General features: G+C 42.2%; 2 protein-coding genes across 13 annotated transcripts in view; one reads left to right on the top strand and one right to left on the bottom strand.

Annotated features, from left to right (window-relative positions):
* The first annotated feature begins 302 nt into the window (after positions 1 to 302).
* Positions 303 to 2,210, top strand: phox2bb (paired like homeobox 2Bb). The gene is made up of 3 exons (XM_040120380.1): positions 303 to 543; positions 1,184 to 1,371; positions 1,782 to 2,210. The coding sequence occupies exons 1-3, from the start codon at positions 303 to 305 to the stop codon at positions 2,208 to 2,210; spliced, it is 858 nt and encodes a 285-aa protein (XP_039976314.1).
* Positions 2,211 to 4,935: 2,725 nt separating this feature from the next.
* Positions 4,936 to 27,567, bottom strand: part of LOC120785007 (LIM and calponin homology domains-containing protein 1-like) — a 97,464-nt gene continuing 74,832 nt past the window's right edge. For 7 of the 12 annotated variants that reach the window (XM_040119236.1, XM_040119240.1, XM_040119235.1 and 4 more), the window contains 20 exons: positions 25,838 to 26,233; positions 24,453 to 24,488; positions 21,782 to 21,908; positions 21,228 to 21,385; positions 20,204 to 20,684; positions 18,469 to 18,780; positions 17,614 to 17,719; positions 17,316 to 17,419; positions 17,110 to 17,215; positions 16,307 to 16,381; positions 14,986 to 15,014; positions 14,001 to 14,114; positions 11,850 to 11,942; positions 11,431 to 11,595; positions 11,181 to 11,275; positions 10,519 to 10,680; positions 9,538 to 9,633; positions 8,573 to 8,681; positions 7,644 to 7,746; positions 4,936 to 6,686 (listed from right to left, as the gene is read on the bottom strand). In XM_040119236.1, coding sequence (XP_039975170.1) covers positions 6,661 to 6,686; positions 7,644 to 7,746; positions 8,573 to 8,681; positions 9,538 to 9,633; positions 10,519 to 10,680; positions 11,181 to 11,275; positions 11,431 to 11,595; positions 11,850 to 11,942; positions 14,001 to 14,114; positions 14,986 to 15,014; positions 16,307 to 16,381; positions 17,110 to 17,215; positions 17,316 to 17,419; positions 17,614 to 17,719; positions 18,469 to 18,780; positions 20,204 to 20,684; positions 21,228 to 21,385; positions 21,782 to 21,908; positions 24,453 to 24,488; positions 25,838 to 26,233 — 2,893 coding nt within the window. In that variant the 3' untranslated portion in view covers positions 4,936 to 6,660. The remainder of the gene's footprint in view (positions 6,687 to 7,643; positions 7,747 to 8,572; positions 8,682 to 9,537; positions 9,634 to 10,518; positions 10,681 to 11,180; positions 11,276 to 11,430; positions 11,596 to 11,849; positions 11,943 to 14,000; positions 14,115 to 14,985; positions 15,015 to 16,306; positions 16,382 to 17,109; positions 17,216 to 17,315; positions 17,420 to 17,613; positions 17,720 to 18,468; positions 18,781 to 20,203; positions 20,685 to 21,227; positions 21,386 to 21,781; positions 21,909 to 24,452; positions 24,489 to 25,837; positions 26,234 to 27,567) is intronic. The other 5 variants (XM_040119238.1, XM_040119237.1, XM_040119239.1 and 2 more) reach the window with 5 other exon arrangements.

Here is a 27,567-nt window from a genome sequence, read left to right as displayed (position 1 = left end):
CCTCGGGCTAGGCGGCTCTTAGGGGGCTTTTCATAAAACAGGGCTAGGTTCCTATAAAGGAGGCCAGTTTTGGAGCGGGCGCTGAGCAGTGAACATCTACCCACCGTCCAGCCTCCTTCCAACCAGTTCAAACCAAACAAGTCATCTTTCCCCCCATCTCAGACCGCGCGTCCTCCTCATTTTGATTTTTTTTTTTTTATTATTATTTTTTTTCCCTCTCTAACCCTATTTTTTTGGGGGGTGTTTTTGTTTGACATTTTTCCCTGGACGTGCAGCTCTCTAACTCCACCGAGCCGTCTCAAATGTATAAAATGGAGTATTCTTACCTAAATTCCTCTGCCTACGAGTCATGTATGGCCGGGATGGACACGTCGAGCTTGGCATCGGCCTATGCGGACTTCAGCTCGTGCAGTCAAGCCAGCGGGTTTCAGTACAATCCCATCAGGACCACTTTCGGGGCCACCTCCGGCTGCCCGTCCCTCACGCCGGGGTCCTGCAGCCTGGGGACCCTGCGGGACCACCAGAGCAGCCCGTACGCCGCAGGTAAGCAGCGGCTCCGGAGCCTCGACCCGGCGTATTATAGCGCGCCTTGATTGCATTTGAAAATGGAAATGTGTTTAGTATTTACCAAACGAAATTTGCTTACACAAATGAAAGAATTTATCACGTTAGAAGCGATTGCAGGCAAGCGGTAATTCGGTTACGGGGTTATACTATCCCAGTCACACCCAAAACCGCCAACAGAATTATCTTAAGCTGCCAAAATGATAGGCATAATTTATTTACTTTGCGATGAGACATAAAGCTTCGAAAAATAATTAGATAAGCGAAGACTAAAGCTCATTATTGACACCGAATTGGAGTTACTGTAGCAACGAGCGGGGCGGCGGGGAACATTATGACAAGTTTCTCAAACTTAAGCCTCGGTGCGAGGAGCGACAATTAGTTTAACGGTACAATTAACCGCATCACAGGTCAGCAGCCTTATCAATTCAGAGGTGGTTCGCGGGCGATCGGAGGCATGACGGGATTGGGGGGCTCTAGGTCCGGCGCCCTTAACCGGATTTTAGACTAAATATCGAATTCGAATCTACTTCCCCTCCGACAACCTCGCGGTTAACCGCGCTCCCGTCCGCAAGACCACCGCCGGCTCTGACGGTGACCGTTGTCATTTCGCCCGCAGTTCCCTACAAGCTCTTCACGGACCACGGCGGACTGAACGAGAAGAGGAAGCAGAGGCGCATCCGGACCACGTTCACCAGCGCCCAGCTGAAGGAGCTGGAGCGGGTCTTCGCCGAGACGCACTACCCGGACATCTACACCAGAGAGGAGCTAGCACTCAAAATCGACCTGACTGAAGCCAGAGTGCAGGTACGCAGCCACCGGCTCCCACGACGGGCGCCGACCAGCTCCCGTTACGCACAACTACGCACAATTACGCATCGGTGGATTTATTATGCAAATAAGAAACTTTTTAACATAATCACTCTTTTTAAAAAACAAAACAGATTTTAGTGAAATAAAAGCTTTACTGCTTTCACACAATGAACCACCCGCCTCTGTTGAGGACCGATGCGTTTGTGCATTTCTTTAGGGACACTTTCAGATAAACCACCAAACGCATTTATAAGCAAAACGAATCAGGGGGTAATTCACCTCAACTCTGCTAAAGAGCCATTCTGGTCGTTATAGTTGTTTATTATTTATTTATTCATCTATTTTGTTTTAAAAACCGTCCGTCCACAGTGGTTTAATCCTTTAATCCTCTCTCAATTTTCCAGGTGTGGTTTCAAAACCGGCGCGCCAAGTTCCGCAAGCAGGAGCGGGCAGCTGCAGCGGCCGCAGCGGCTGCCAAGACCAGTTCCGGAAAGAAGGCAGACTCCAGAGACGAAGACAGCAAAGACACCAAATCCACCGACCCCGACAGCACAGGGGGACCGGGCCCAAACCCGGTTCCCACCTCCAACTGCGGTGGGCCGAGCCCCACCGGCGGGCAGGTCAACACCACCGGGAACGGACAAGTGGACCAAGTGAAGACCTCCGTGTCCACCGGCATGGGGGTGACGGCACCGAGCCAAGGCTGGGCCACCGCCCCGGGGACCATCACCTCTATCCCGGACTCGCTGGGTGGTCCATTCGCCAGCGTACTGTCGTCCTTGCAAAGACAGAACGGAGCCAAAGCTACATTAGTAAAGACCAGCATGTTCTAATGAGGCTCTACAGCGAGGGGGGTGGGTGGGTGGGGGGGAGAAGAGATACGTTTCCTCCTTCTCCGGAGACTGAAAAGCAATTCCCCAAGACAGACTTACGGACAATAAGAAGCCGTTTAAAAGAAGATGACAACTCCGCTATTTTATTTTTATGCCCTGCGTCGTTTCTCGTGGTCAGCTGACACTTTTGCTGTAAAAATATCCATCTTCACAAGTCACGGTGTCTCATAACAACAATACATATCTATATTTTCTTAAACAAGAGCAAGCTGGGCGAATTTTGGGACTGGATGTCCCGAGATAAGGCGCAGAACAAGGCGCAGAACACGGCGTCTTACTGTTCTAACGACAAGAAACTGACCCACCGTTGAGATGAATTATGCATTAATTCAGAGCAAGATCACACGTCTCATCCCAAACCAAAAGCTTCCACTACACAATTTAAGACCGAATTCTGGATGAAGTGACTTGTTGAGATGAATATTTTTTGGGGGGTGGGGGCAATTTGTGAGCAAACCCAGACGTCTTGCGCACTGGAAACCCCTGGGGGCACCAGCGAGCGACGGGGCCTCGTTCAGTCACGCTACATGTCAGAGTTCAACAGCTGCTTTGTTCGGTGGAGAGACGTTTGAGACCCGCCACCGAGGACGCGCTCTCAGAACCCCCCCCCCACCCCCCACCCCCAACGCGCTCGGAGACAGACGCCGGAACAACCGGCGAGACGCTGACACCTTTTGCTTTTCCGTTCCCTAAAAGACACAACCTGCTGTGTGGAAGTAGCCTCTTACAGCTGCGTTTCTGTTTTTTTTGGTTTTTTGTTTTGTTTTTGTTTCCAGAGCTGCTGAGAGTTTAGTTTCTTTAAATTATCGATATAAACACAATTATTCCCTCGAGAGAGAAAAAAAAAAAGGCACAAACTACTGCGATGTTCACCTCTGACAGGAAATCTGTATGTTTTGTGTGTCTTTCTACGGCAGTGTTTTTTGTGGCTCAAATTGTATAGTGTTAATACGTATTATTGTCTCCTATAGTTGAACCATAGGCCATACTCCCTCGTAGATCGATCATACAAGTCTTTTTTGATGTTTTACAAAATTTCCCTTGGAAGAATTTATTTTGGGTAAAAAAAAAGAAAAAAAAAAGGGGGAATGGATGCAAACATTGTATTTATTTCTATATAATTTGCATGTTGTCTGTTTGTCTGATTTTACAATGAGTTTCCCTCCCATTTTGTGAGCATTATGTAACATGTTTTGTCCAGGATCTGAAAGTTATTTATATGTAGGTAATGAATGCTTATATTTAAGAAGGAAATATTTCTACATGTGCACATAGTTTTCCAGGTGTACCATTGAAATGGTTGTTGATGATAAAAAAAATAATAATAATAGTCCAAGTTGCTTTCGTCATGTTTTCTTTGGACTAAACTAGCCAACGAAGGTATTAGGTAATATCTTCGTTGGGGGAAAACAAGTCGACATAGTCTTTGAGTGAACAGGCCCTAGGCCACTGTCCGACTGTGCTTGCTCATAAATGACCTTAAGTAAAGGTCAGTCGGTCATGGTCGTTTGAAAAGGGCCCGAGATTTCAGCACCACGGACAGCACCGCGTCGCCTCGCAAGCCACTGCGTCCTTGAGATTTAATTTTAAAAAAAAAAGAAAAAAAGAAAGAAAGAAATTTAAAAAAAAAAGAAGAAAGGTGGGAATATTTGCCTTTCGGTAAACAGAACCGCACGGACTCCACGATACAAATGCCCAGAAGCGAGCGTAAGTCCCCGGAAACAGGATGAACGTCCCTGACACCGAGGAAATGTCACTTAATTGGAGGAAAAAAAAAAAAAAAAAGAAAAAATTAAAAGAAAAGTGGAGACCAGTTGGTCTGAACCGGGCCGACACGGCACACTGTGCGACACCAGTGATCACGTATCTTAAAAAACCCCCCACTTGATTACTATATTTCAACTGCGTGGAGCCGGGGAGTCACCTTCGAGGAGGAAGACTCGTTGGCCGAACGTGCACTGACAGCTGCGGCGCGAGGACTCGACCACGCCCGGGCGGACGCTCGGGAGGGGAAGAAAAGCCGTGGCCGGCTGAGCGGAGGGACCTGGTTTTCTCTGCGTTTCCCTCTGGCAGCGCGTCAGGAGTTCGGCGTCAGGAAATTCAAATGCATTATCAAATATTTAATATTCAATATCTGTGATCAAAGGATTTATTGACCGCTTTTCTTTGGTTCAATAAAATATTAATTCATGTTTTTCTTTTTAGGTTTGCTGCAAAATTACAAGACAGACGCTCATTTTTAATTTATAACATTTTATTTATAAACATACAGTATGCTATAAATGCCATTGCATTTAAACACCAAATGAATCTATATTTCGGATAGTGTTCAGGTGAATATTACAATAAATACAGAACAAACGTAAAGGTTTTCATTCCCCAACTATCCTGTTAAGAACACCGTGTGTATATATAGAGCTCCGTCTCAAAGATCCCGCTATAAGAGACTCAGCCGAGATTTATTCTTTAACTAAATGAGGATAAAAAATAAAATACACAATCGGAACGGAAGCTTAAAAATACTGTAGATCAGAGATATGAACCCGGAGGAGAAGCTTGGCTATAGGACGCAGTTCAGGTGGAGGAGGAGGCGGCTGCTGCTGCTGCTAGTTTGCTTTCATACAGCAAATCATTTGGTTTTAGGCTTAAACGTGCATTTTTTAAATTTTTTTTTTTTTTTTTTAAACATCCACAATACATAACTGAGCTCTTCTCATACAAGTTCATAAAAAGAAAAGAAGCAAGTGACTTAAAATGTCCAGCTGGCGGCACAGATCTTTAGTTTTCATCCAACCAAATATTGCACAGGTGCAACTGCTGCTGGTACGTAATGTTCATATTACCTCTGCTGTTTAACTAGATGTAACATGTACTGGTGATTTTTATGTTGCTTTTTTTTATTTTTTATTATTTCATAAATGAACCCTACCACTGAGCAATTATCAAAATTATCTCAATTATTAGCATACATTAGTCTATATCGCTCTAGAGTAAAACATTCAAAATTAAATCAATGGTGTCCCCTGCAGTATATATATTATATATATATATACTCTATACTGTGTCTTCATCCAGATAGACAACAAATGTTTTCCTTTCTTCGTACTGGATTTATCACTGCAAATCAGAGGAATCACAAGGGTAGAAATATGAAATTAAGGGTGTTGTTTGTGTGAAAATAAACAGTACTTATCAACTGAAGTAAAGCCTGAAGTAAGGGAGGGCTGCAGCCTGTCTGTCTGCAGTTTTCAAATTTGGCCAAATCCCTCCCTCCACCCCAAAAAATTCTAATAATAATAATAATAATAAAAAAAAAAAGGAGAAATAAAACACCACGTAGCTGGTGCTTTTTTTCTTCCTGCATCACCTTGCTTTCCTAAGGCACATTAAAGTCCTGACTTTCCAAGCTGACAGGCTGACCCGAGGAGCAGCCTGCTGTGACCCAAAAGCACAAAAACAGCTCACAAGTCGTGTTATTGCCCTAATGATGAACTACATCCATAATATGTGTTTATATTAGAAGATAACTTTATTCTGAGCACAGAACGCGAGACACAAGAGATCACTGTTTGGGCCGAAGGATCAAAAAATAGTAACTTACTATATGTTGAGTCTGTGGATCTAAATAGTGGGTTTATTGAGACCTCAATTTCCCTTTCTAAATGAAGTTTGTGTATCTTTTTGTTTGAATCTAGTACTCCATTGCAGGGACGTCAAGTGAATAGTAATTTTCAGATCCAGCCTGTTAAGAGAAATTAAAAAGTCCAATCTGAGCTGCTTCACCACGCATTCAGTTTTCGTTCTAGTTGTTAGATTCTTATCATCCCAAATCAAGAAAATCTTTCTTAAATGACAAAAAGCGATTCAATAACTATGTGATATACTGCATATCCATTATATGGAACTGTATGGTAAATATTCACATTTTTTTTCTGTCTGGGAAAATAGAATCCGATTCCATTTAACCTAGATGTGAACACCATGTTTTCTCTGTGTGTGTGTGTTCATCCTGACGGTAACGGAGGCCAACATAGCCTGCCTGTGCTCGAAGCATCTGTAAATGTTGTTGCGTTTTCTTTTCAACATGGCCGCCACCCCAGAACAGTCTCTCTCTCGCTGCATGATGAAACAGAGTTTGTGGTGGTACGTGGACCAATCAAATCCAGATTTCACTCACGTATCAGATGACATAAACACTAAGAATATATATTTTTTTTAAACATTTGACTGTCCCCGGATCCCAGATTGGCCCACATGATGAATCTTCATTATCATTAAGCTGCAGAGGATGCAAAGATCCCGACATGCTGTGAAGGACATGATCTGCAGATAATCGGGTTAAAACAGGGATGAGGTTTCTTCCATGAACCTTGTGCTTTTCTGTTGAGTGTCACAACGTGGTGGGCTGTCCGGCCGCTTGAAAGGAAAAAGAAAGAGAAGGAAACCCACAAGTTTTATAAATAACATTTTTTTCCCCTGGGATTTTAAGGTCAATGACATGCAGGTCTAATGAAAGAAAAACCTCTTAATTTGCGATAATGACTCAAGAGTCGTTTGATTGAGTCTCTTGATTTGATTTTGTGGTTTTTCTGATCCCCGAATGACAACAGCTGCTCAGCGGTTATTTAAACACAAGCCAGAACTTTTGCCTTTCTGCAGTCGAGGTGAAAAAGGATGGAAAGTTACAGGCATCCTCTCCCAACTGCAACATCACCAGTTTCTCTTCCTGCCGATGCAGCTTCAGATCATCCCTCCTTTCCACTCTACTTCAGTGTGTCTGACATGTCTTTATTAAAAGGTGCACTGGCGAAGATTTTCACGTTAAGCTCAGCCTCACAGCAGGGCTGCAATTTTTCAAAAGCTGAAACCTTTGAAATACACCTAAATTCATTCATCATAGAACACTGTCACATTTACTTTGAAAACAATAAATCAAACAACCCTGTCTGTTTTTCTACCTGGTTCACTATTACTGTTATTATTGCATTAATGAAAACTGCATTTATTCATTAAAAAAAGTGAAATATGGACAACATTGGAAAACAATAAAGAAGAATTACACCTTATCCTTTTTCCAGTTTCAGAGAATGATTAAACTCTCTCTTAATGAGCATTATGTAACAGGGAAGTTGTTCATTCATTTCTGGTGGTTGTGTTTTTTCGCTGTACATGATGGTGTGGTTGATTTCCTTGGAACATGCTGACAGAACCTGACCACATTCATAATCAATTTTTGTTTTTGATGGATGGACGGAAACATTTGTACAGAGATGGTAGAGAAAGGGAACTGGTGCGAGGAAGGAGAGTGAAGAGATAGGGGGGTCGAGGGGGTGAGGAGGACACGGGATGGGAGAGATGGGTGGGGGTACTCACAGCGGGAGCGGATGTAGCACTGGTGGCAGTTGAGGAGGCCGTTTCTAATTCGGACGTCCGTCCCTGTGGTCGTGTCGCCTAACTGTCCCTTGCACACCCCACACTGAAGAGAGAGAAACAGGGGAGGGCATTTTGATTAATTAGTTATTACATGTGAATCTCGAAGGACAAAGCTGGTGTTATTTTGTACCTCTCTTTTTGTCAACAAATACCATCAAAGACCAAAACAATCAATGTGTTTTACTTTTACCTACCAACCCTGTGTGTGGCACTTTGCCCCAAGCCCCCTGATTGCTATTGAAAAAGTAAATCTTTAAATACAAAAGTAATTCATTTCTTTAAAAAAAAAAAAAAAAAAGAAAAAGAAAAAGAAAAAAAGAAGGTTGTGATTTCCTAAAACATCTGGGCACTGTAGTGTTTGGCAAATGTTCATCAAACAGGAGTAAATAGTGCATTGGTTGGGGACTATTTTCAGCGGCGGATTAAAACACATTTAGTCCTCTAGTGAATATTATCAGCAGCTAAATGGTGTATGGGAGATTGACGGAAAATCAAGTGGAGTGTGTGTGTTCATCATAATGAAGGAACACCCAGTGCAGCAGTGTGGCTCACTGATGTGTGTTAAGTAGCTTTAGGACAACAATGGAGCTCTGAGGCAAAGAGGAGAAGATACACAGAAAATACTTGTTAGTAGGATCAAGTCATTGTTGGTCTTTGTCTTTTTATGGATTTGTTAACTATAAGAAGAACCAAGAATATACCCAGACCTGTCCTTTAATCATATTTGTGCATTTTTACACAACGTCTCAGGTAGGATTCATACCTCTAACAGATGAAGAAAAAAACCCCAAAATAAAATACAGAATGAGACTAAATCTTTGATGAAAAAGAAGCACTTCAGGAAGTTGAGCACTCTCTTCGACACCCACCTTAAAGCAGTGAATGTGGAAGTAGAGGCTGAGGGTCTCTATGATCATTGCTGCCCCTTTCCCCAACGGCTGCCCACAGCTGGAGCACAGCTTCTTCCCACTGACAGACCTACAGGGGAGGGAGAGCGAAAGAAAAGCTTTGATACTTGAAGGGATTTGCCGTTCTGGAAAATTAACAATGACAAGGAGAATAAAATGCTGCTGATCAACGAGGACTGCTACAGAAAACTGTCTTACACCCAAAATATCTCTTAAAAACTGAGCACAGTCCTTCATAATAAACAACAACTGATCCCGATCTGAAGGTTAGATAGCAGCCTCTAAACTCCCATGATCCTTTAAGTGGCCTACAGTGAACCAAAATAAATATATTACATTTATTTTATGGGAAAAAAGTATGGTGGTGAATTATATTCCATGTCCTTGCCTAAAATATTTCAGGTGGCTCCTCCTGCTATTTAGTCTGTAAGCTTGTCATTGCTGTTTTTGTTTGCATTTCTATTGTTCAGGGTCCTTGCGTTCAGCAATATTCATCAGGGCCGGTATGAGTGCTCTCTGCACAGCTGACGTCATTGTGTGTTTGCTGCTGAAGTGTTCCCATCAGTGATACTGTTCCGCATGTCTCCTGTCTCCACTGTGTGCTATTTTCTGTTATTTTACTGACGTCTGATCTTTGACTGAAGAGCCCTAGAATTTCTTGATACCTCTGGCACGTTTACGGCAATGTTTATGAATGTGCTCCCTGCACAATGAACAAATGCACAAATGAAAAGCTATAAATAACCCTCTGCTTCTGTTTGACTCCACATTTGTTTAATTGTGTTGAAATTCCAGGCCGGTTGGAGGCAGGTTGAAGTGCTACATGTCATGATATTGGTGGAGAAACGTAGGCAGCAAAGCAGAAGATGACAGTGCAGAAATGAACCCCCCCCCCCACTCCATGTGGGCTGTTTGTGATGCAGTACCTGTTAGGTGCTGGAGGCAGCGTGTCTGGAGTTGGTGGACACGCTGCAGGGAGCTTTGATGAGCTGTGGCACATGTTATTATCAATGGGACCACTCCTGGAAATGGACAGCAACATGCAACGTGATGATGATGATGATGACTCATAGATACAGCGACACTATTGGCTGCCGGAGTCGTAGACGTGAACCAATCCAAGCTAGCTGGTGCTGTTTCGGCACAACCCAGCCATACTTTATTCTTTAAAATGTAGTGTTCCTACAGTATATGACTGTGATGATAACGATTAAAAAACATTTTTCCTGTCAGGCAGTATTATCACTTTATACTGCATGGTGGAGGACTATGAGGGAAAATTGCAGGTACAAAATACCACCTGCTGGCCAAACGAGGGAACTGCAGGTTCCAAATGCCAAATCATCCAGTCTGTCCAGAACCCTACTCGTGGCTATTCTAGCCATCCGAGATACACATATACACCTGGGATAAAATGCAAGAGGGCAATAAAAAGGTAAAATCAAAATGGACATGAGGAACAAAACAATGTTTGCAGCAAAAATGGTTAAGAATCTCATGCACGCAGAGATTCTGCCTCTAGCAGACAGAATTTGTGTCGGGTCAAATTATGTCTTAATACAGAACAGATGCTCAGTATAACATAAAAACAAAAAACGCATGCTGTCAACTGTGCTTAACTGTATCTTCGTCACTGCAAACTGAAAGTAAATGACACCCTCTTCTGTATTATTTTAACAGTGTGCTCTCATCTCAACCTCGTATGTGAGAGGGACACAAATGGATGTCAGATTTTAAAAGGACCGAACTCTGGCTTGAAAAGACAGCATCTTTCTCAAACTAGGAAAAATCCTTGATTTGTGGTGGAACTTTGACTGAAGGCCATCCTCTCTCTCTCTCACACACACACACACACACACACACACACACACACACACACACACACACACACACACACACACCCACACCTCCTGTCTCCTGCAGGCCGGCTGGGTTTGTTGCTGTTTGCTGGGAGATCTTGTTGCTTCTTTACTGGAGTTAAGGACTTGGTTGGCATCGGAGGAGGTTTTTGGCCGTTCTGCAGACTGTGACCGAGTGTTTCTGGCTGACTGCTGCTCTGACTCGCCAGGCTGAGGATCACAGAAAGAAAATGCGTTGACGTCATTTGTCAGCCGTCAAAAATACGCATCACATATATTTTCTGTACTGAGCTAATCCCACTGAGATCAATTTTTCCTGCAACACTGACTCGAAAACAGAACTGAGATAAAAGTTGAAGTCACGTTCTACAACCTGCAACATGCATATAAAAAAATAAAAACTATCAGAGAAAGAATTAGTGCGATTTCACTTTCAAAGTCCATAAAATTTTAAATTTTAAAAACAATCTTTGCTGAGATTCCAACTTGTCTGTGGGCCCCTTCAACCTCTCTGAAGTTTCCACTTTGCATGCACTTTAATCAACTCTTTCTCATGAGGCTGGTAAACTTCTCATAATTAGGGCCAAATAAAAAACAAGCAGTATTGTCTCCTGAGACTTCAGAGCCTCATTCTAAGCCGCTGTGGATCAGAGGGTCTGCTAAAACTGCTAAAATGCAACATTTACTGCTTTGAGACACTGTTTGCCAACCTTCTGCCTGTTTTCAAGCTGTCGTCAGCAGTGCTGACGTCACTGGTCCTGTCATTTTCTCTCCATTTCCCCTCCACGCTCTCCGTGCTCCCCCTCTGCGCCATCCGATCGGAAACAGGGAAAAGTTAGTTGAACAGCCAATGTGTCCGCTCTTGAAATTTTAACTAGTCTCCACCCCCCTCCTGAACTGATATTCAATGAAAGCATACATCTGACAAAGCAACTATCTATAAATCAATCCGTTATTCACCGACTGCCTCTCCAGAAGTTCCTGTTTGCGTTCCCAGTCAGCCAGCGAGCGGACGATGGTGTCCTGGGGCTCAGAGGTGGAGGAGAGCTCCCCTCGGCTGGGGGAGGGCAAGGCTGAGGAGTGGGGAGTGAGAGGCGTCACAGTCTCCTCCAGTATCCTACGCTCCTGTCATGATTGGAGAGTCGGGTGAGATATCAACAAAATGCAGGTACTAGTAGTATCGTGGGTTAAGATCATCATTCAGAAAATACTTTTCGTTTTAAAAATACACACATATTACACATTTAACTAGTGATGTCATCCAGAACAATGAGTCCAAAGTTATTTTGATTTCAGATATTCTGAGTGTAAGTCATACTGGAAAAAAAAAAAAACATCACAGATGCAGCATGTGCCCCCAGGCATAAACATACACGCACCTCCTCGTGGTACTTCCTCTCTTCCTCTGCCACCTCCCTCTGTGCTTTCTCCCACTCCTCCTTCAGCTTCTCCTGCTCGCGATGGTACTTCTCCTGTTACCATGGCAACAGACACATGACATACAGCACAGAGCCTCAACGAGGAGGACGACTAAACTGTCTCCAGGTGGATGTTTTGGCAGGAAAACAGAGATGATGCGCAGATATATCTGGCATCGAAAGGGGTTCGAGAGGCTTTTCAAAAGGCTTCTTTCCTTTTCTGAATCAGTCGATGGTAAAATTCTCTCCTGGCGCATCCTGCTTAATTTAATCTAAGGAGGGAGTGAGACCAGTAAATCCTGCTGTAGTAACTGGTAGACTATATCAGATTTCCTTGAGGGATGTAGTCTGAATATAGGCCTTAACTTGGAGACATAAATGAATGCGAAGGTAACTCGCTGTTCCTCTGTTATGGCAAAACACTTGCTCAGATCTGATTTGCTTGTTAGGGATAAAAAGCAAACAAAATGAGACCAGTAGCAGGGAGTGCAGACAAAAGGCAAAAGCAGAGCATGCATAGCTTGTTGGGCACAGGGTTCCCTCACAATTTTCATTTCAAAAGTTGCCATAAATCTTTAAATTTCATTTAGGTTGTTACTTTACGTACTCTACTGCAACAGTAACTGGAAAACATGACCACAAAAAAAATTGACATCCCTCCAACACTTAAGATTATTCTACACAAGCCCAAACCTCGTGAGACTAATTTTTTAGTCTTGTCAGAGTTGTGTGGGAACCCCTGAAAGACAGCCGAATTAAAGGTTAAAGATTTAAAGTGAAAGCAACTGAGGCAAGACAGATGACAGACCAAGGTCGAAGCACAGAGACAACACAGAATCAATCAGGGAGGTAACAAGCACATTGATGCACCAGACATTCTTCCATTTCAGCACATCTCATCTCAAACAGTCCTGCAACAACCGGAAGGAAGAGAAATCTGTTCTCATCACTGTTGTTTTCTGGATGTATTTATCAGGATGATACTGTAGACGACTACAGTACAGAATGGATACAAATTAATCCATTAAATGTTGGAAAATGTGTGGACTTGAGATGCACCTCTTATTGGTTGAGGAGAGAGAGGGTGATTTGGGCAGCAGCAACAGCAGCAACCTTGGACAAAGTCCTTGTCTGTGTGCAGGAGATGGAGACAGGGATAGAACCAAACTAGAGGTTCTTCCACTGCACAAAATCGCCCTCTAGTGGTCAAAGTGTGCATAGGAGTAGTTGGGATGTGCCTTCAGGGGAGGATACGCTCAATATAAAACAAATACGGAGGCAAGCTTTGCGAGTAGCAATGAGATGTGGTTAATCCTTCCGACTGTAAGCTGAGCAAGTCAGTGACAACACAGAAGCTTACTGTGCTATTGCATGGTTTGAATCCACTATCAGGGGTTGGTATTCAGCACAATGCAGTTTGAAAGACATAAATGCCTGGGCTGAATTGGTTTGAAAAGTGAAAAGTTTTAAGACACTTAGGCTACATATAACCTTTTAAACAACATTCCACTGACTATATGTCAACATCAAGTTAGGACCTGGTCTGGGCTGAAATCTAGTCACTGAGACGCTGTTTAAACAATAGTTATAATGTAAACTAGATGTTTAAAAAAACACAGACTTTTCAAGGAAACTTAGCCCAGTTTAAAGCCAGAAGTCTACGCATTTTTTTTTTAACTGAAAATCATCCAATCCAGTTTGACACACCTATGATATCAGAGCCTCGTGGAAGGCGTAGCTGCTGAGTGCTACAGAGCAAATAATCGTGTTATACCTAAATTTATGGGACAAATAGGAGAATAAAGCTATACGTGCTGAGTGCCAAAGTTCATAGCTGGACCTGTAGTTCAGATGACACTTTAAAAACTGACTTCCAGTTTGTAGCAAGTGTGTGAGGCCTCATAATTAGCTAGTGTCACATTTTCATTTAAGATCTAACCCCCCCCAATTCCTTGTATAGGAGAAGTTTGTACACTCAGTAGCAAAAATGCAATCGATTTTTATCCTCACAGTGCTGGTGCCTTGCTCTGCCCACTGGGCTCCACAAGGAACCGAACCCCTAACCTTGCAGACTCATGCGCCATGCTTTACCCTTTGAGGTATGCTGTATACCTGCAGCATGCGCTCCTGCTCTTGCTGCCACCTTTCCTGACGCTTTCGCTCCTCATCCGGGTCCCAAGACCAGCGGTCACCCCGCTTGGCCTGGGGCAACACCGGGACTGACACCTGATGGATCCCAACACACACACACACACACACACAAACCCACACACACGCACCAACATGCGCAAAAACACACGAGGCAAACAAATAATCATGCACACATTTACACACACCCACAAGCCATTCACACACACACACACACACACGCACGCATACACGCACACAACCATGAAGCCAGTGACAGGTTGATATGGCCCCCGACACACACATACACACATCAACACCAATGTGCACACACATCCACCACAGGAAAAGAAGAAGGGAAGGGAGGAGACAGAAATAGTTGGTCTACCACAACAGCACTACTCCAATGCTAGCCAAAGGACTCCTACTAAGGAGAGAGAAGACAGAGAAAGAGAGAGATGAGCTCAAATGAAATTGAAAGCAGTCTCAGCCGTCGTCTACAGCATCCTCATCTGGCATGCTACATCAACAGCTCTGTGTGTCCTACGATGCATAGTGGAGCCCTGACACAGTGGGTTCCCAGTTTGAGCCATAACTACACTAAAAACTAATACTTTACAGAGAATGATGATAACATTTTTCTTACAAACCACGTTATTGGACTGTGAGACATGATTGTTGGTATGTATTAAAAAAAAAAAAAAAGCTAGAGCCTGACTGATTTGTCATATTGGCCTATCACAGATATACTGGTATCTGTTTGTGTTTTAAGTGAGAGACTCTTTATAAGCTCCCTGGATTTAAAAAAAAAAAAAAAAAAAAATCTTACCTGTAGAATTTTTTTTTCTTTCTTTTTTTTTTTTTTAACTTTTTCAGTTAAACTAAACTACTCGTACCCACGGTAGCGCAGGAGGTGATAAGCCAGATGAGAAGCGTTAAAAGGGCTTTTCAGTCAGATGATTTTACTCACGTTTCCACGGCGGTCCTTTTCTGCCTCTTCTGTAGAGTAAGTGTGAGAGAGAACATTAGTTAAAATACAGTTTTGGATACAGTTGATGAAACTAAATGCCTTTTTTGATTGGACAAATATTCAGGGAAATCAGAATGTGCCCAGTGGTTTGAGATCCTAAGGAGGAAAGATGCAGGTGAAAGAGAGAGAGACAGAGCAGCCCATGAGAGAGAAAACCAGTCCACCAAAAGCAGCAAACTACAACTGAAATTCTCCGATCAGACACTGTACAGTTGTCTTTTCTTCTCCTTTGACTGTTCTGTTATCAGCTGAAATGTTTTTATGATCAGTTTTATAATAATGTGTAGAAGTGATCAGGATGCTGAGGTAAGACCTATTTCAAGCCAATTTTTGGAGCTTTTGGTGGAAAAGCTAGAAATGTGAAGCATTTTACTAAATAAATTGTCATAGGTGTCCCACTGTTCAGAAAATTTAACATTCTTTCAGTAAATGACAAATATTAACCAGATATGAGTTTTCATAGTCAAATACATGTATATATTTTTGCCACTTTCTCTCTCATCACGTTTTAACTTCTTTAAATTTGATTCTCAGATTCATTCTCATAAAAGCAGACAGGTTGACTTCCTCCTTCTTCCTTTTTACAAAACGGGACAAGGCCAGTATTCCCTCAGATATTTGGTGCACATATCTTTTCTTTAACTTTAAATACAAATTTTTTCTTTTTACATGATTATTGTCTGCTGATTGGGTGCAGTCTTCTGTTCATTTTGTATTTTTTATTGTTATTTATTTTCTTTGTACTTTTATAAATTGTTTTATTTATTTAATAGTTTAGTATTTTTTTCCTTTGTTTAAAAAAAAAAAAAACCTCTCCTGTCACAGCTGTTGTGACATGCTGTTATATATATGTGTACCAATTAAAAAAATAAAATTAACTGAATAGGTGACGAATTTTGTTGGAGTTTATTTTTTTTTTTATAAAGAAGGACCTTACAACAATTCATCCTATTCAACATGATACCAATTGAATCAAAATGAAGGTAGCTGTTTTACTTTCACAATAGACTGATGAGTTAGACCTCAAACAACTCTGCAATTGTTTCATTGTGCATAATTGTAGCACAAATGAGAAATTTCATTTCACAAAATGGAGAGAGAAAATCACTGATCATCCAAAATACTCTGGAAATTAGTTAAAAACGAGGGGATAGGACTGAAGTGTTGTCGTCTAGCTCTTGCAGAAAACGGCAGGGACACCTTGTGCATTCAGCACCTAGGGGAAGAAACATGAGCTCCACCGATGAATGAAAGAGTTTACCTGGTGGAGCGAAGAACTCCCAACGTAACTTAGGGTTGCTGGTTGCCAGCGGAGACCTGACACAGTTTGCAATCTCTAAAGCGAAATAAAAAAAAAAATTTGGGTGGAGGGAAAAGAGGGAATGAGGGAAAGAAGGGGGGGGGGGACAGACAAATGTCAAAACCAGGAGTTGGAATGGAAATCGAGAGAATTAGAGAGGTCAAATTGGGGAAGCGTTTCATAGTAAAGTTTTGATACTGCAGGCTAAATGGACTCTAAGTGGATAAGAAGTTTTTAGAGTCTTTAACGAGGTTCAGATTTAGTAGAAAGGCAGTATATTTTCTACCAGACTAGCATTTCAAGACAATCCTAACACGAGGGCTAAAAACTGTCAGAAAAGACAAAATGGGAAACAACAAAGCATTATTTTTATTAAACTATCAAGGTCATAGTTTAGGTCTTTTATACAAGTTTTTGTTGGATCTCAGTCCTTATTAGCTTGTGTACCTGTCTCCTTTTGAAAAGTGAGAGGAGCCCTTTTTGTAAGTGCCAAAGAAGCCATTTCACCAAAGGAGACATGAAAGGTGCAGCAGGGCTTTGTGCAGGTTGTCAAAATAGGTTGATAATGGTAACAAATTATCGACAGCCCCTTTGACTCTGATTCTAACGTCTAGCAGTACAACAGCAAAACAGAAAGAGTGCCAGGCTGAAAGGCAAAAGTGAAAAAACCAGCAAGGAGGATATGCTAATCAAACTCAGAAAACGAGGAGATGTATGGAAAAGAAGCTGCTGGCTCGGTACTTGGATGCGAGTAGTTCACTAACCTGCTGTCGTTTCCTGCGGTGGGTGATTTTCAGATGATCCTGGCGCAGCTAAGCTTGGTACATTTTCTCTTCTCTGTGACAACTCTTGGGAACTGGGAACACTTGCCTGCAGGGAGATTCAAAAGTTACATGTATGATGCCTGGGTGATCGTTTCTTCTTCCACCTGGATTCGTTTAGTTTAAATAAGTTCTAATGGCAGCTTCACCTGTAAAGTTACTGGCTGACTTTGCTGTTTGCTGACCCCTGATTGGACAAGACTGGACATGTTTTGACCAGATGGTTCAGCCTTTTCTTGTTCTTGTTTGGCTTCTGAAAACACAAAGACAACACTTGTTTTTTTTTTTTTGTTTTTAAAATCACAAATGTTAAAATCAAATGAAGAGCAGAAAAGTAAAGACACTTTCCATTTTCATTTTTAATTTTTTCCCAATGGTTCTAGGTCAAATTACATTGGTCCATGACCGTCTATGAGTAACCACAAGGTGTCAGCATGCTGTTCAGACCTGTAGGTGGTGCTAGCTGAGCTGCAGCATTTGACTTTTTTCCCTCTGAAACAGCTGCTATCTGACTTCCATGCTTCCCAAAGCTTTCTTCTGGCTTCTGCAGTTCCTATACAGGACACAGTTTGATTCAAATGTAATTACCAGTGCGTAATATATGTGTTAAAAAAAAATTAGATTACAGTCCAAGATAAGCTTTTAAGATTTTACAGTAAAAGGAAAGATTGAAATCAGTTCCAACTAATTTCTATAGATGTAGAAAGAGAGGAAGGGAATGTGTTGTCTCCGTGTGTCGTATTTTAGATGTATCCTTTTGCAGACTACAGTCATACTAAACATGTTAAATCCATGCACACAAAGGCAGATGGGAATTGGTTCAGTTTCAAAATAAACAAAGCAGGGCTTGCTGCTGCAGTGTTAAGCCACTTAAAGATCTACTTTGACCCCAGAGTACTAATTTAATTTAAGAGAGTACTTTACAAAGAAATTTAAGTAGGGCGCTGAAAAATATGACAGTCTGTGCTATGAAATCCGTAAATACATTGACTCGACGTGGCTGTATACTGTCACTAAAACAATCTTTCTAGGCATTTAATGGTATAGAAACTGTTGAAGGTGCCATCTATTGTGCATCTACAAAATGGCAGACAGGACATTTGTTTTAGGATCTTTCTTGTAAACTAACTAATCACCGGTTTTTAAAATTACTGATGAAATTATTCAGGCAGTTTTTTTTTTTTTTGGTGCAAATGCACATTTTACAAATAAACCTTTAAATTACTACATTTTTTCTAAATCTGGTTTGATGCAATGCTTTTTTCAAGGCTTCACTGTAACCAACAATAACAGCAATCTGACCGTTGGTAGTGAGGTGGGACGACTGGGTGGCGTCGAACGCTTAGTGACTTTCTCTTCTTGGACGTCCTCAGAAGCTGCTTCAGTGCCACCCTGTACCTCGTAGGCCTTTGTTGACACTGGTCTTGCTCCTCCGGGGGAGGTGTGTGGACTGTGTGTGGGTGATGCTACAGAGGAGGGAGCATCTACAGTGCTGTTGTTGGTTTTGGAAGGGCATGCCTGGAAATGAGGAGGAGATTCCCGTCCTTGACTCTCGGGAGTGGTGGGAACGTCGTCACTTCTTATGTTGCCGTTGACTCGAAGCAAACTGTCCGCCTAGATGAGAGGAGTACAAGTGTGATGTGTTTCCAGTGGCTCTCAATGTACTTAAACACAGTACAAAGTACCAATAACAATGTCCAGGAAGATACACATGGACATGCAGCAAAAACAAGGACAACAAAGCTGAGCTAAGATAAATAAACATAAACATATGACTTAATATTGTATGTGAATGATATGTTTGTTATATCAACTAAGTTTGACCTGTTAAAGATTCTGCACCTCTGGACTTGAGTTTGGGCTGACTGTTTGGTTAAACCTCTGTTTGGATGGACGCTGTTGTTGCAATACTTGTAATGTGTGATGTCAGCAATTTGATAAATTTGGATCATAACTAATTTGACGAGAAACTAAAAATATTAAAAACACCCAGTGCCCTCATTTTTGGTCACTATCAGCCTCTCATCTCCGTTTGTTATCAGCTATTCAACCTGCTCACAACACCATGCTGGCCTCGATGACAAAGAGGCACTAATATATGTGTGAGGAGCTCCTAGTGAGCAGTAACTTAAGACACAGTGGCGGAGTTGGGTGAATGCAGGCTCTCAGTCTGCCCCCCCTCCGCCTCCACCTTCTCATCCCTATCCGAGCAGCTTGTGTGGGCCCTCTTTGTCTGCTGGGAGCCCACTTCACATTGAGAGGGCCCTACTTGTCAACTTCTTAAGTCAATAGGGAACAGAGGGCTCCATTCAAAGCCGGGCTCCACTCAGACTCCTGACAAGACATTCCAGAAAAGGGCTCTGCTCCATTTGGTCTGATAATAAGCTGCCCCTCCCTCTCCGCCACACCAAAACATAAGATCTCATTTTGAATATTTCCATTTGGAAGTTTTTCCAGAAGAAAAGGAAATGGATCCTGCTGAGAGTACTCTGAGCTAATTTGAAACATTACATGCTTCTTCTGGGAGGGGAAGTTCTGTGTCTTCCTAGAAACCAGTCAGCTCATCACCATGGCGGTTCTGTGGCATTCTAATGTAAATGCCAAGAGAGCTGGGGGTGGATTTACCCACCAGCCTGCAAGGAGGGAAGCCAAGACTGGGAAGTAACCGCATGCAAAGTGGTCAAGACCACAACCGTGCCCACTACAGAGCTGGTACTGTTACACTAATCATAGCGCAATCATTTAATTCATCTAAGAAGAGACCTTTTTCATCATCATGCAGGGAACCTGAACAAAGAAACGCTGTTGGACAATTAGATAATTTTAAGGCATTTTAAATTAGGTGACATTTCAGCATGGCAACCAGGCATCTGACAAGGCAGTGGCTTACATGGCATTTAGAGGGTGGATATAATCCAGCCCCACAAATGCTTTCATTGTTATTGTTGGGAAGTGATCTCACAATCCTGGTAATGTTAGCTGTATACTTGACCTCTCTCTGTTGTTCTGATGACATGTGCCTCGGAGTCAAACCCACCTTGCCGGGCCGCGGTTCAGCCGCTGCGGCTCGGGACTCGAAGTAAGGCCTGGGTGTCAGCAAAGGCACCGGTTTGGGTGACAGGGCTCGGGTGGATGGTGGCTCAGACGAGCGGGAGCGAATCTGAGGCCGCTGGTGTGAGGACAAGTCTTTGGGAAACTCCTCGATTCGCGCCTCCAATGTAGATGTGAACTTTGGAACCGGAGTGGACTGCTGGCGCAGGTACCTCATTGGCCCATTGGGGTCTATGTCGAAGGGGTCTGGCGTTGTTGGGGAGGAGGACAGGGAGAGAGGGAAGGGTGAACAGGGGAAGGAGGGGTCAGCGGATATGCTGCGATCCAGGAGCTTTGGCAACTGCAGGCGTTCCAGGACTGCTTCACTGATGGAGAAACGCTGGGCGTAACGCTGGAGGATGGCGGATGCCTCCTCTGGGGTTCTGGCTCTTCTGTACGCATCCCGCAGCTCCTCCTCACGACGCTCCCTGTTGATAGGAGGAAAGGAGGTACAGAGACGGCAGAAACTCAAAATTCAATGACAATAAATCCAAAGAAAAAGGCAGACAAACCGATTCACCAGTGAGGTGAGAAGTGCAGTGCAATAATACCAGCAATAACTGTCACAAGATGTCATGAAAATTAACCACTACATATATCTTTCTTTAACTAGCGTAAGAGTGTTTAGGATACATAGGGAGTTCAAAGCATATTTGAACTAGAACTGTAATAAAAACATTACAGTTATCCATCCCAGCAAGAGATCTATTATTTCTACTTCACTATTATTCAAGCAGATATGCTCTTCCTTTTTCACTTTTCTCTGTGGGAGACCTACTTAATTGAACTCCAGGAGGAGTCGCTGTCACCTTTGAGCCTGCTAAAGGGAATTGGGATGAATACTGAGTTCCCTTCTCTGACAAAGACCTACTTTTCCGCTACTCTATTATAATTCTGAACATGCACCTTCGGCTTTTTAGTGGATTACTAATGAGACAAATACTCATTCTGTTATTGTGTATTTCACATACTTGTCCTCCACTATCTCTCTGTACGTCTTTATGCTTCTCCTCCTCTGGGAGGTACAGGTGTCTCCTGACATCAACCGCTCCATCATCTTCCTCTCCTCCTCCTTCTTGATCAGATCCTGGGAAATACTCCTCCTCCGACTTTTCCATCGGGCCAGGTCCTGACACACACAAGCAGGTTGCAAGTGTGTCAGTTCCAAATGAAACAAAACAAGAGGGCTTGGCTTAGCAGCCATGTGAGACATTAAGCACCATTGTGGCCCTTGAAAACTGAATTAAGTTTTTTAACTGGGGCACAGAAAGATATTACTGGAGATATTACTTCAGCCTGCAGGCGTACGGAAATCCCTGCGTACAACTGAAAACTCCTGACACAATGAAGAAAAGATATACAAACTGTGCGGATGAGACTCAATTCTCATGGAACTTAAAAAGTCATCTTACTCCAACAAAAAATATACAAGAAAAAAGAATTTTAATCCAAAATAAATAAATGCACACAGACTAAAAGAAAAAAAGACCAGAAATGTAAAATCTGACAAATCTGAGAAACTCACGTCCTGCCAGTGATCCTCCTCTTCCTTCATCCTGTTGTACTGATTGTGCATCAGTTCGTGACGCACCTGACTGTGGGGCTGCAAGATGCCCTCTTCCTCACCACGCATGTCGATCATACTCACACTCCTGGGGAGGAGGGAGAGAGAGAGAGACAGACCAAGAATATGGATGATGAAAAACATGAGTTGACACGTCACTTCTATGGAAAGACATGATTTTTACTTTAAAAGTGAATTAGTCAAGTTAGGTTTTTTAGTTTTTCATGTTCTTTTTATTTTTATAATGCTGCTATTCATTCCATACAGTTCCCTCAACACATTATACTGCAAGTACAGTAGAGTATGTTCGTATGTTGACCTTTTTATCCCTTCCATGCCGTCCTGTGGACACTGAAAGCACAGTGACCCTGACATTTTACAAGACTCACCAGTTTTGGTTGGTTAATGTTTAAAAAAAAAAAAAAAAAAAAGCACTGATAAATAATTCTCCCTAGAGGTGATAATCCACCCAAAATCTATGTCTGTACAGTAGCATTACAGAAAACACATCATTCACAAAAAATAGCAATCCATCATGATAAGGAAAAGAGAGTAACCTGTAACCAGTGGCTCAGTACAGACACCAAAATAAAATGTGTCTTTATAAGATGAACGTAAAGTGTGTACCCTCAAAGATAGTTATACCTATTGGGTTAGCATGAGGCTAAGATTTTGATCCAATACAATGTCCCACCCCTCTGCACCTCCAACCAAATCAGACAGCATTTCTACCTCGGGGTTATTTTTCCTTTAGTTCCTTCTATTGAATGATCCCATATTGTCTCATGTCACATTCCAACATTTGTTTCAACAGGAAATGCATTACATGAAATATTTCAAGATGCCACTTAGAGGGACCTTTGAAAACATCAGCTTCAGGTGCAGGCAACTGTTGTTGTAAAGCTTTTAGTAACATTCTGGATTGTGAGTGTATGAGTTGCAACGATCAGTATATTCATACAGGCAAAAAACACAGAAAGTTTACACTGATCTTTATATTTGTTCAGTCAGTAATGTTAAAGCATCCGTTTTTAGATTACAAACATGACAGAAAAGTGCAGCCTCACTGTTAGGATCATGCAGCTCTACTGGGTGACAAACACAGAATTAGAATGGGTTAAGTCATTTTATTCTTGCTTAAACAATTCCCCACAAGTCACGAGTGTAATAATTGGTTTTGTTTAAAGATTCAGAACATGGATGCATTGCCAACATACAAAAGGTTCTGTTGGTTTAAAATGACAAAAGGTGCGGTATCAAACATTACAATTTTCTTACTCTTACAGTGCTCAATCATGGGCAAATGTTTTATGGAGCCCAGTGATCACTGGGTGGACCAAAGAAACTAGCAGGAGAGTGTTTTCAACCTAGGAGAGGACTGACCTGTTATTTCATTTTAAAGTTTTGGACAGTGGGACGGGTAAAAGGTACAGGTGTAATGTGTGGGCTGAATTACCATCTATTCATAACTCAATTTATTTACTTGCATGAGAGTCATCTCCTGGTTATGAATCCTTTCTCCAGCTTTATGACAAGCTGCACTTTTTGTATCTTTCAGCTGCAAAGGAAATTACCATGGTGATTTGATGTGGGTTTTGTAAGGTAAATGGTTGGGACGCTAGGAGGATGGTTGAAATGGTTGTGTTACATGAAACATGCAGCCGGCAGAAGCACTGAGGTGATGTTGGAGCAGCATAGTTTAGTAAGTCCTCTCCTCAGCCACTGCTGCAGGCACTGAGTTAATCTGAGAGGAACGGATTGTTGCCAGCCAAAAAGTCAAAAAAGCAAGTGCGCTAGATCTATTGAAAACATATTTTCATGGCATTTCAGATCAAGTGTAAGGCCTAGGGACATTGTTTGACACTGCTAAAGCAACACTGCCAAAAATGTTCACCTTGACCAGTCATTTAACTTATCATTTTATACAATTTTTTTTTTTAAGTGATGCAAGTGGGAAGAATCTGCTTAATTGGGAGACATTTTTATTTTCCATGGAAGGATTTTTTTTTTTTTTTTTTTAAATGAGATCATGTTGTAACAAATGTATTGATACATCAATGCTGACCATAATTACTCCGACCTTTCACCTCCATGAAAACAGAAATCTGCATAAATTACTGTCTTTAATAGAACATTTTGGTCCATTTAGTTCACTCTTCAGTGTAGTTCTATAAAAAATTTTGACTGAAAATTATTTTGCTGGAGCTCCTTAGTCTAAAACGCAAATTACGGATATTCAGCAGAGCTCCAGTATCACAAGAGTGTTTAAGGGCCATTTTAGAGATTTTTCTTTTTGCATGAGTATGACAACACAACTTTCTTGTAATTATTCTGACACAAAAAAAATGGTAAACATAAAGATATTAAAACCTGTCACAAAAATATTGGCTTATGGAGAAAAAACAAAACAAAAACATAACGTCAGTATGTGAAATAATTGTCAATGGCATCAAGAAAAAGCTCCTTAAATGACTTTAACCATTTGGCAGTTTTTCTCCACTTGCATAAATAAAGAAAATCCAATTCAACACTCGGTGAATGATTAAATGACTTATTGAGCGGTGTCGGTTTTGTAGCGCAGAGCGGCGTTGTGCCAGGCAGCTGAGCCCGAGTGGTACAGAAGACAACTTACTGTGAATCATCTGAAACACTATCTGTGAGGCTGAATCTACAGAAGGCAGAGAGCATGGAGAGAGAGAGAGAGCACAATCACAAATGAACACAGGTACATTCGAGAGAGAAACTCATCATCCACTCGTTAGTATTAAAACACAAACAAAACACAGCGATGGGACATTTGATTCTTAGCTAACATGTGTAAACGTGTTGTGATCACAGCTGACAATGAGGTAGATATGACAGATTAAACACAGAATATGTACCCGCTAGGGTTGATTAATAATGTTTGAAACAAGTGTGCCCCGTGGTGTGTGTGTACGCACAGATGTATTTGTCAGTTCCCGGGTTTAATGATGAACCTCAAACTAAGCACAAGGGGGCAGTCTTTTCCAAAACACAACAGAAGACAAATTTACTGAAGCACTGCAAACATAACACTCTGCTGGCATACAACACATGCATATGGCAAAGATCTTAGATTATTATAAATGTATTAAAAATAAGTAAATGCATCTTTAATGAGACAGCGCGAGAGCGACATGAAGGATGTGGGTCTCTTTCTGTCTGGGGCCACAACTTGTAGGTTGTTTGGCCTTAACCACAAAGGTCTTTACACAGTCTTTTTTTTTTTTTTTCCCCCTGTGATGTTGGAGGGGTGTAAGAGAAAGTATGGCCTGTGGTTAGTTGCCACAAGAGAAAAAGGAGACTAAATTAAGAGAAGAGTCAGTAAATCAAGACCAGATAGATTGTTTTGTAAGATGTCTATCTGCCATATGGTATGTTGCAGTAATTTGCCATATGTTTTTTTGTAGGAAGATGTCTGCCTGTGATACAGTGGGGCTTACATTAAGGCCAATTTCATTATTTATTTTGTTGTCATACAGGGAATGACCAGATTGAGATGGACAATGGACAAATTGCATTTATATGCATTTAAATATGTGCATGAATTTAAACATTGTTTTTGTAATATTTTGGTTCAAACTGGATCAAAAATTCAATTAAATTCATTATCAACTGGAGTTATTCCCCAATTGGGTCTCCTGAAGAGATCAAAGGTTTCCAACTAAGGTCATGCATTGTTAACCAAAGAACACAAATCAAATAGCAAGGAAATGAGAAATAAAAAATTTTTTTTTTTTCAGAGTTTCCACGCAACAGCTTTTTAGCAAACTATCAATCTGCATTCATGTTAAAAATCTCATGCGATCTTTAGGTATTTAAGTCATCCATGCTCACAGAAGCATTGCTGTCTGAGGTCAAGGTCACATGCTGAGATAGAGTATTCAAAAGGATCATGGGAATAGTAGATGCCTTTACTAAACGTTGAATTGTGTAGTTCTAGTTCAGCGCGGCAAAATTTCATAAAATATAGTGTAGTTGCTGGACGGGGCTCACGTTGCTGGAAGATTGCTGTCCAACCAAGATGTCCCTCCTTGTGGGTCGTCACTTTCACTCAGTGCCCTGCTCTTCCGTCGGCCCGAATCGCTTGTTTCTTTTGAGGTGGTTGCCATGGCAGCAGGCACAGGAAGGAAGGAGGAGGGATTCGGGGTAGTGATGTGTTTAGGAGAGATCAGCGTTCGATGGGCCCGCTTCTCATCCTGCTCTGCATCTGCAGCTAACGGGGGACCAGTGACTCCCCTCCTCACCCCAGCCTCCTCCCGGTCTGTTGTAGGTGGATGTTTCCTGGTCCTGTTGATGGGGCCTGTTGCAACCACTGAGGCCGCCGCCGCGTTTCCTGCTAGAGTTGTCGAATGGTGGAAGAGTTCCTCCGAGCACGAGCGAGCTGGAGTACTGCAGAAAGCAAAGCAAACTAAAACGCACTGCTGCCTGGTTATTATCCTACATCATCAGACAGCATTCCTCTGGAGGAGACTACTGTAAATGGAGATTTTTTGAAGACATAAATGAAGAAAATAGCACAGCATGGTCACAAATCCATAGCAGACTGGATGTGAAAACAAACAGTCACAAAGCCAGAGCAAAATTTCACTGAATGCTCTGTTGTTTGTCACCCTGTGATGAACAGCTACTTTCTCAGAGGCTTATTATTGAACTGTAAATTCCCAAAATGCGTGGTCGGGAGAGAGAGAGACCGGCCAGCTGGCGGCAGTGAAAGGGCTAGGCTTCACTCCCCGCCTGCTCAGGGTCAGGGAAGGAAGAAGGCCTCATTTCCTTACATCCTGAGGGTGGGTCGCATGTTCATGTTCCCTGCGAGTGTGTTTGTGTGTGTGTGTGTGTGTGTGTGGACACATACGGCACATTTTTGTGTGAATGTGCTGTGTGTATAATGTTGTATTGAAACTGTGTGCAGTTTCTTTTCCTACACTTGGTCCATAGTTTCGAGGGAAAGGTCAAGTGCAATATAAATGGAAACTAGAGGACTATCAGGTTTTCTAGATTCCTGCTAGTTCTATTTCTCGATTTAGATTTCATTAATTCAAAACATATAATTGCAGGTACTTTTCTTTTACTCAGCCAAATCTCTGGTTCTACTAATGAGCAATGTAGACCCTCAAATCTTAGATGTCATCCAACCTTTTTTGCTCAAGATAAGAAACAGTTAACAGCTAACACATACCACCACAGGGCTGCATGTAAACTCTACTCTTCCATCCAAACAAACAAAAAAGCCGATATACCAACACAACCTTTCTACACAGCTCAAAACACAGATATGCTGATGTGACACAACCAGTTGTAGGGGCTGCCCTGCCCATAGCCTACAATATCCATAATTCCCTGATGCAATTTCACCCTGAAAACCAATCTGGCAAAAATCTAAATTCTCTCTCTCTAGCAGGTGATTCCATGTAAAGAGATACCATTACCCTGCAGGAAGAAGAACAAAGGACAACAAGGTGAGCCACTTGTATTGGACTTCTGGCCAAGGTTTAATGTACTTCCCCTTGCACAGTTGCAGCTTTTACTCCGAACAGGTTAATCACTCTGCAGCCCACAGAACGTAAATGAAAGCCCTTTCCTTTCTTAAACGTCGACGACTGTAAGTTAGGATTCCTTGAAGATCATCGGACCTGGAGGATCTTATGCTGACGAGCTGAGGAGGAAAAGAACTGTTTTCCCCGGACCTAAACCCCGCGCTGTTCACCGGACAACAGACGTGCCAT

The sequence above is a fragment of the Xiphias gladius genome, chromosome 23, assembly GCF_016859285.1.
Source record: "Xiphias gladius isolate SHS-SW01 ecotype Sanya breed wild chromosome 23, ASM1685928v1, whole genome shotgun sequence".
Taxonomy (NCBI): domain Eukaryota; kingdom Metazoa; phylum Chordata; class Actinopteri; order Istiophoriformes; family Xiphiidae; genus Xiphias; species Xiphias gladius.
The sequence above is the reverse complement of the archived record's forward strand: the minus strand, read 5'-3'. Positions and strand labels throughout refer to the sequence as shown.

Coding starts and splice junctions, on each gene's coding strand:
- phox2bb (XM_040120380.1), top strand. CDS start 303: ATGTATAAAATGGAGTATTCTTACCTAAATTCCTCTGCCTACGAGTCA. Junction 544..1,183: donor GAGCAGCCCGTACGCCGCAG/GTAAGCAGCGGC, acceptor TTTCGCCCGCAG/TTCCCTACAAGCTCTTCACG. Junction 1,372..1,781: donor TGACTGAAGCCAGAGTGCAG/GTACGCAGCCAC, acceptor TCAATTTTCCAG/GTGTGGTTTCAAAACCGGCG.